This window comes from Lactuca serriola, chromosome 8, assembly GCF_051521515.1.
Source record: "Lactuca serriola cultivar US96UC23 chromosome 8, Lser_US96UC23_V15, whole genome shotgun sequence".
NCBI lineage: Eukaryota > Viridiplantae > Streptophyta > Magnoliopsida > Asterales > Asteraceae > Lactuca > Lactuca serriola.
In genome coordinates, this window is record NC_136415.1 from 112,824,956 (window position 1) to 112,834,447 (window position 9,492).

General features: G+C 33.1%; 1 protein-coding gene across 1 annotated transcript; it reads right to left on the reverse strand.

Moving 5' to 3' along the window:
* Positions 1 to 6,097: 6,097 nt before the first annotated feature.
* LOC145067298 (uncharacterized) lies at positions 6,098 to 6,922 on the reverse strand. The gene has a single exon (XM_079014470.1). It carries the CDS (start codon positions 6,920 to 6,922, stop codon positions 6,098 to 6,100), a length of 825 nt encoding a protein of 274 aa, XP_078870596.1.
* Between the last annotated feature and the right edge of the window lie 2,570 nt (positions 6,923 to 9,492).

Consider the following 9,492-nt stretch of genomic DNA (forward strand, 5'->3'; position numbering starts at 1 on the left):
TGAAATAAGAAAAAATATGAGTTGGCATCTATGTGGCATAGGAGGGAGTGCGGTTTCAGTAACACCACTCCCTCCAGCCTTATAAAATCAAAACGTACGTCCTTTCACATGTTCCTTGTACCATAAGTGACGAAATTGCGATAGTTCCACACGACCCATCACGTGGTTAAAAATGGCTTCAACTGCATTCTTCGTAGCAGAAAATAAATACAACATATCAATATTGTCTCAAACTTTGTAAATGGAATTGCGATTCGACAAAACCAAATCACACCAATTGATCAACTACACCCATAACTAATAAGACACATTGCAATCCAAGAAGACGTGTTTATGATCTTCTAGTTTATCCAAACGCAACAAACAAAGAACAAAAGGCATAAAATTGATATTCCCACAAACTCCTAAAGCCACGAGTCTTCATTTTCTGAGGACATCGACTACCCATTTCCAATGTGTTAAGCGACAAATAAGGAACAAACCTTTATCGTGAAATTGGTTTATAGCTAGACCCCACAATACCAGATCACACATGACACATCCTTAACCTTGAACAATTTGAATAAATACAAAAAGAGAAGAAATCGTATAATTATATATTTATATCAAAAATATCAAGTTTTTAGGACTGTATATCAACACCTAGTAATAAAAAATTAACAAAAAACTTAATGTTTATCCCTGGTTAGAAAAAAAAAAAAAAACCCCTTCAAAAAAACTTCTGCCATGATGCATCTTGATCCGCCAGTATTTTTTAGAACCGTGGTTGTTAGATATGAAAAAAGTTTGTAAAAATACTCCTACAATATTTTATTTTTTTCGTAGTTGGAGCCTTGGAGGGAATAATATATTTGGACTGAGACAATATACAGACTTACAGAGTAGCTTAAGGCCCTAAGCCGAGGTGAGTTGAGCATGTGGTAGAAGAGTATCCTAATTTCATGTTAGGTAGGCCCACTATAAATTTGGCCCAATGCTTTTGTTTGACCCATCACCATACATATATATATATATATATATATATATATATATATATATATATATATATATATATATATATATATATATATATATATATATATATATATATATATATATATATATATATATATAAGGACAATGAGGGCGTCAAGGCGATAAGATTCTAGACTAATGCAATAAAAATGACCAACATGCCAAATGCGATACTACAACAAAGATGAAAATTTTATAGTTTAATTTAAGTTTCTTACTTCTTTCTCTTTTTTTGTAATTTATAATCAAACAAATAAAATTTTTATTTAAGTGGAGTTAAAATCTTATAAATTTTGTATTTTACATCGTCAACGATTCTTTAGATAGGGATGTGTGTTTGGATCGAATATTTGAACCGAAACCGAAACCGAAACCCAGACCAGACCGATCCAAATTAGGACCGAATAAGTTATTTGGGTCGGTTATCAGATATCTATTTTTACCCAATTCGGGTTTTGGGTTATTCGGTCCGGATTACCCGAACAATGGTTTAATCGGGCCACAAAGACCGACCCGAAAAGTAAATAATCACTTGAACCAAATAACTCAAATAAACCGAAATGAACCGAATAATCCAAATAAACCGAAATGACTCGAATAACCCAAATAAATAATTTTAATATCTAGTTCAAGAAAAAAAACTATTAAATTAATAATTTTTTTTTTCTTGAACTACATATAGAATTTCCTTATTTGGGTTATTCATGTCATTTCAGTTTATTTGGATTATTCGGATCATTTCTATTTATTTCAATTGTTTGGTTCAAAAGCATAGTGTAAATGTTTAATTGGGTTATTTCCGTCATTTCGGGTTAATAACCGAATCAAAACCCGTATTACTCGAATCGAACTGGTACCATATTAGTATAACCAGTTCGGGTTTTGGTTCCCACTTTTCATCCAATTCGGGTTTCGGGGGGTTTGGGTCGGTTCGGGTCGTTTCTGGCCCAAAACACATCCCTATTTTTAGCCCATGGACTAGTTTTACTAGGATCGATTTTGTGCACCTCTAAACCTGCATATGCAAGTGATCTATATCGTTCAAGATATCCCTATCTTTATTCTTCTTAATTTGTATGATTCATATAAAAATGGTATGTTATAATTCTTCAAAAGTTAATCACAACACATTCATAAAAAATGCCCTTTTATAGATTCGGTATCACGAACATGACAATTGTCATTTTTTAATAGGTTTTTGTGTAACATAAACTTAAATCAGAAACCAAATACGTTATTGCATTCAGAGTGTGCTAACTACTTGAAATACCCTAACTACCCAAATTTAATTCACAAATTTAGTTCTTTTGAATAGTAAGTAATTAAAAAAATATATAACAAAGACATATGCTCACCTTTAGAACTGGAATTAAATAAATGGAACATAGAGAAAGAACATTATGATGGGAGATGGTAACAAAATGATTTTAAGCATAAGCATGAAAGACGCACTTGATTATGTGCCCATGAGAGTCTGTGTCTTCATCACCTTTTCTTTATTTTAATACCCCACACCATCTTCTATGTATCATACACTCATAATTAATTAAATTACTACCCATCTATCAGGGGAAATTTAGGGGAATAATATATTTATTAATTAATATATTTTATGTGTTTCTCATATAAAACAGTCCATGACAACTTTCTATTGATCAAAATTTGAAACGTTATTCGATAGTTGGCATATTATATGGGAACAAATAAATAAATAAAATCGAATTTATGTATATTTTTGTAGGAATATACCAAAAAATTCAAATTTTGAAAACCCATTGCCGGCTATTTATGATCCAAACGATTAATGTAAGCCATATTTGAAAATCAAAAAATAAAATAAATTTATTGTTTATTATTTTATATTGGTAGTTGTATTCTCTTTTTTAGTTTGCAATATGCATGTAATGTAAACATGGGTTTTCTTCGAAGCAATGAAAAATATCTATAAATATTATAAAATTTGTTAATTGTTTCAATTTTGAGATTAATAAATTTTAATTTAATATATACCACCTTATATAAAAAGGAGAATACATCATATGTATATGGGTGAAACCCAAGCAATCTATGATGGCTAATTTTAACTTTCCAAAAAGTCAACCCAACAACTCAATTTAGAACCTTTGTTATATATACAAAAAATACAAAAGAGAATAATGGCACCTAACAACATTAAAAATTACCTTAAGGTGATTAAATTGCCAAATAACTTTATAATTTATATCATACGTATAATAACTTTTAGTTGTAAATCGTATCAGAATCTTATAATTATTAAAATTAATGTATTATAATTGCATTGTACATAAAGATGAGATCAGATCCGTGCGTTATGTTTTGAAGCTTTTGTGAAAGAGATTTGTAGGTAAATCACGTGGTTCGTGGAGCATTGAGGTTTGTAGAGGTGATAGAAAAAGCTATAATTAAAAATAAAAAGTTGAATAATAAAATAAAATATAAATTCTTTAAAATACAATTAAAAAGGAAAGTGTGAATGAATGATGATGCATATTCGTATTTAGAATGTTTGAATCTGGGACTGTTTTCATTGGATCCTTCGCCGAATTAGAGGTTTTCTGTGTTTGCTATGTATGTATGTTTCCCAACCTAGTGTACCTTCGTACATGCATAACAATACTATTAAAAAGACAAAATAAATAAATAAATAAATAAAAATGTTAAACTGTTTTCTTATATGTTCTTATACATCATTAATTTATTAACTACTGAAAACGTTTCCAAATAGATCATATAATTGAAAGACCGATTAAAATTAAAGTTACTAGTAATCATATATGATATTATTAATGTGTAAAAAGGTAATTAACTTCAATAAACTTACCAAAATTATTGTATTTTTTGGGATAATCCAATAAGAATGTTACATTTTTGGAATGTACAAAATATAACTTCTGAAAGAAAATATATATGAAAGCATTTACATGCATGCTTAACTCCAATGGACTTAACTATACGATACACATAAAGTAAACCTACGTATTTAATCTAATATAGATTAGTATAATTAATGATCGCAGGGAGTATTATTAACTACTTAGCTGAATGTTGTATACCATATTTAATGCAATACAACAATTATTAAGTATTATCCAAAGTGATATAATATTTTGAAGGCAATATAATAATTAAGTAGTTTTTCTTTAATTAGGTGTTTGATAGATTTTTCAAATCCGCTGGTATGATAATCATATAAAATATACAACTGCTTGTCTTGGGGTTTGCTTTATACTCTAAATAGAAACCCTTCTCGTCCTTGTCTCTCACCTTAAATTCTCTTGTTTTCAGAACTCTTCACTTCTCTCCTGTTTATTCATCTTAATTCATTCATGGGTACTTCAAATCTTGATCGTTTAATCATGTCTCTTCCCGAATCTGACATAGATCACCTGAAGCTTCACAATATCCAAGATCACCAGTGCAATTCATCGTCATCTCTAACAACACCCAATGCACTCGAGAATAGCACTCAAGACAATCAAGAAGACACAAGTTCATCTTCTGGTGGTTTGAAGATCCAAGTACCATATCCTACCGGAGAATTTAAGGTCAGTAATGGCGACGATGATCCCAAGACTCCGACAGCTACGGAGCATAGAATTCCTGTAATGACAACTTGTCCACTAGCTCCGAGAAAAGCCAAGTGGGTTCCGGCGACCGGGAAAAGAAAGGCGCCATTTTATCCGGGAGTTATTACTCCTGAGAATTTTTTGATTTATGTAGATGCGATGCTTGCTTTGAATGAAGCTGTTTACGTCCCGGATATTGTGGTCGGCGATCTTGGCGCCGGTGACCGTGCCAAGAGATTAAAGCCAGTGACATCACCGGCTCACGAACCTTGATTAGGTTTTCAATACTTAAATGTTTGATTGATATTTTAAGATAGGGTTAGTTAATTTTTTTTTCTTGATTGTCCTAACTTTTTATATTTTAATCAACAGAATTTTCTGTATACATACATCTAAATAGTTTTACATCGTTTTGAAGCTGTAATCCTTTTTCTTTTCTTCATGTGTTTCGTATAATTCCACTATCCCAAATCATTCAATGTTTTATCAACTGCATACGAAGAGTATTATCGAGTTATTCGAGCTTGCATTTCGATTTGAGTTAGTTTGAGTCAAACATTATCCTGTAAGTTTTTTTTTTTTTTTTTTGGAACATCAGGTGTTATATTAAAAAAAGAATAAACAAATCAAGCAAAAAGCTAGAAAAAATTATATGAAACAATTCAAAGTCCGGGAAGAACTCCAAGCGACCCAATCAATAGAGCTACATTTAGATTTACATTTAATCCAATTAAAGAAATTAATACCACTATCATCCACAGTTAATATAATAGTCGTTCCTAAAGAGAACATTTCATATTATTCATAGGGTAGCGGGGCCGGCCCAAGGCATGTTCAAAGTGTGCCTTTGAACAGGGCCCACTGAAATCTAGGGGGCCAAATATTCCTTGGCCTTTGTATCAGCTTAGGTTATGTATCAGGTGGAAAAACGGAACGATGCAAGCGAGAAATAAGCGGGAATTAGAAGTTTTTGGGGAAGAAAAGGACACTTAGGTTCCTTCAATCTCGGTGATAGTGATTACGAGTTAAGTATGAGGAACAAGTTAATGATGCCATCGATTCAGCGAATCACCGTCGAGCTCCTTGGCAACGGTTGTTGGAACAGCCCCTACAGCCCCTGAACAAATAAAAGGAAAACAAGGAAGTATTCTTTCTTGTTGCTGCACACGAAAAATAAGAAGAGGAAACAGGAAACTGCTTTCTATTCAAAAGGCTGCACACCTCAATCCAAAATAAAAAGGGGCTATAAATAGCCTACAAATACACAACGGAAACATAGAAAACCAAACTAAAACCTAGCCACTAGAATAGGACACTATAAGACCAAGTATACCACGTTTTTTTTGCCTTGAACCTGGTCAAATTTCCTTTATTCAAATACTAAACAAAACAAATAAAAGACTAATCTTTTTGACCCAAACCCATTATTCAAATCAGCCCATTATCTCAAGATTACCCAACACTCACCCCTTTAATCTTGACAATAATCTGATTCCTCAAAGGAGTGCTGGCTCATCATCATCATGAATCAAATTAGCTTCTTCTTCTTTTATTTCTTTCTTAGGACATTCAGCTGCGTAGTGTCCATATTCTTGACAGTTATAACATTTAATATGTCTTTTATCTCGATATATACCTTGCTCCCTTCGATCTTCATAGTTTTTGAATTTGCCATCTCGACCTCTACCACGACCTCTTCCTTGACCCCGACCTCTTCCTTGTCCAGATTGATCTTGACTAAAGTTACCATGCTTGGTTCTCTCTTCCCATTCCTCTTTTGACAGCAAGAGTTTGTTTTGATTTTGATCATTATCATCTTCATCAAGAACCTTGATTCTCTCTTCATATGCCTTCAACCTTCCCACAGCTTCCTCAAGTGACATGTCCTCTATCTCTGAATATTGCTCGATAGATGCTACAATCTGCAAAAATTTCTTAGGAACTGAATTTAGAAGTTTTCTTACCACTATCTCATCCTCCAGGCTAGACCCAAGACTCTTGAATTTGGATGCAATCTCACTAAGTTTCCCCGAAAACTCATCAATCGTGTCACCCTCTTTCATCTTCAACATCTCTAGCTCGGTTCTAAGTGTTTGAAGTCTTGCTTTTTGAACTCTTTCGGCTCCCAAATACCGCACACGAAGCGCTTCCCACACATCTTTTGCATCCTTATGCTTAGCCACTTGAAGCAATATATCTTCAGGTAGAGTTTGAAACACAAATGCTCTTGCCATCAAATTTTTCTTTGCCTCAATCGCTTTTTCAGTTTCCGGATTAACCGCTTCCCACAAGCCGTATGCTTGTAAAATCGACTCCACCATAATTGACCAACTTGTATAATTTGTAGTTGTTAACTTGGGGCATTGCAGTGGGATGCTTTGAGTGGTCACGGGTACAACCTGACTTGATCCTCCCGGGTTTGTTGCTGGCATCTTCCTTGACTTGTCCTTTCTTTTTGTACACAACCAACCACACAGATCACACACACACACACACACGGATCACACAGATCTGAATTATTTAGGATCTTCTTCCTTTCTTCAAACCACCAACACACACTTGCAGGTGCACCAAACCTTGTTTTCTGATCTTCTTCCTCACTTTGACTAGCTTCTTCACATAGATAGCTTCACCACACAGGTTCTGTCTTCTTCACCCAGACCATGAATTCAGCACACAACACTTGTTCAGCACAAAGCCTTTCTCTCACACAGATTAATATTAAAAAAAACACAATCACACATCACACAGATGCAGTTTTAATCACACATATTTCTGATTTTTAACTCAGTTCACACAGAGTTTGTTCGGCTCACACAGAGCTTCTACTTTCTCTGATCTCTATGGTTCACATAGAACCCTTTCCACAGATCCCACGAGCCTTAAGGCTCTGATACCAAATGTTGTAACAGCCCCTACAGCCCCTGAACAAATAAAAGGAAAACAAGGAAGTATTCTTTCTTGTTGCTGCACACGAAAAATAAGAAGAGGAAACAGGAAACTGCTTTCTATTCAAAAGGCTGCACACCTCAATCCAAAATAAAAAGGGGCTATAAATAGCCTACAAATACACAACGGAAACATAGAAAACCAAACTAAAACCTAGCCACTAGAATAAGACACTATAAGACCAAGTATACCACGTTTTTTTTTGCCTTGAACCTGGTCAAATTTCCTTTATTCAAATACTAAACAAAACAAATAAAAGACTAATCTTTTTGACCCAAACCCATTATTCAAATCAGCCCATTATCTCAAGATTACCCAACAACGGTTTCCTTCTTTCATTCTTTGCTTGAAATAAGAAAAATCATTTAAATAAAAACCTTCAATCTTCGAACATCTAAAACATTTCAGACCCATTGAGTTCTTACTTCTTTATTTCATAAATCTTCCAAATGATAAGGAAAAAAAACCTTCAATCATCGATAGGAAGGTGCTGAAAATTAGAATTCAAGTCTCAGCCTCTTATGGACAAAAAGCAGATGGTACTATACACTTTTTTTTATCTATCTAATACATATTTTGTATTGTAATAAATTATGTTTTTTTTTTGTTTTCTTGAATTTATTGTTCTTTTTTCTTAAGTTCATATTTGTTTCAAAAGAAGAAATCAGAATTTGAAACTAAAGGAAATTAGACTTCCAGAAGCACAATCTATTAATCCATATTTTTTTTACTGAATTTATGCTCCTGTTTTCTTCAATTCAAAAACAATATCTATCAGTCCAATTTCAAGGGTTCGAAGTTTTTGATGTTGAGTTGTTTGAAGTGTTTAAAATCAGAAGACAAATTTCTGATTTCTATTTTTTTATTAGAAGCAAATGAGACTTTCACTCTACAAATTGTGTAATATAGCATTCTAATTGCCCATTTTTTCTTTATGATTCATTTCTGATTTTTTGTTACAGATTTGTAGACTGCATAAATGTTAAAACTAGCTTAAATATTAGAATGATATTATCGAAAAGTTGAGTAATATTAGAAGGATGGTTTTTCAAGTAGAAGAAAAAAGTATGTATTTTTTTGAATCAAATTGTAATTTATGTATTTTTGTAATAGAATATGAAACAGTATAATTGTTTTGCTTAAATTTTTATATATTTCAAATTTTAGAGCATATTTTTGGTTAAGTTGCACAGGGCCTCCGAAATCTTGCGGTCGGCCTTGTAGGGTAGTATAGACAATTGACAACCTCAAATTTTGCAATCTTTTACTTCCAACATTTGTGTGAGTAAATCTAATAACTCATCACAAGAAAAGGGTTGCACCTGTAAGCAAGAAGACCGGTCAATCATCCATCTCCATAAGACTGAAGCAAAAGAAGAACTTGAGAATAAGACATGATCCGTGCATTCATTATTAAAATGATAGAAGGGACATACGAAGGAGGAAATCTGAACTCCACGCTTGATCATATTCAATGAAGTGGGAATTTTGTTTTTAAACAATTGCCAAACAAAATAATTGACCTTTAAAGGCACAAATTTCACCCATTTAAGCGGCTTCAAGTAATCTTCACCAATGTTGTTAGACATTATATCATGAGGAGATTTAACAGAAAAACTATTGCATCCATCACCCTTCCAACCACTTGTCATACCCTTCATACAATTGAAAATCATCCAACAAGTTTGTCAAATCGGAGAATTGTCTAGACTCACGCTCCCTTCTAAGATGTCTAGACCAATCCCAAAAATAAAGAGAGACTTTTCCATCCTTAGTAACAATATTCTCCTCCACTAAACAATCCTTATTCCTATCAATCGCATAGAGGTTAGGATAAACCTCCTTTAGAGTCGAGTCACCCAACCAATAATATTTCCAAAAGAACGTTGTATGACCTTTACTAACAACCTTCTTGAATAAGCTTAGACAACAAGATGTCCCT

Bases quoted from the DNA above. Each gene is read 5' to 3' on its own strand.
- LOC145067298 (XM_079014470.1), bottom strand. From the start codon at position 6,922: ATGGTGGAGTCGATTTTACAAGCATACGGCTTGTGGGAAGCGGTTAAT.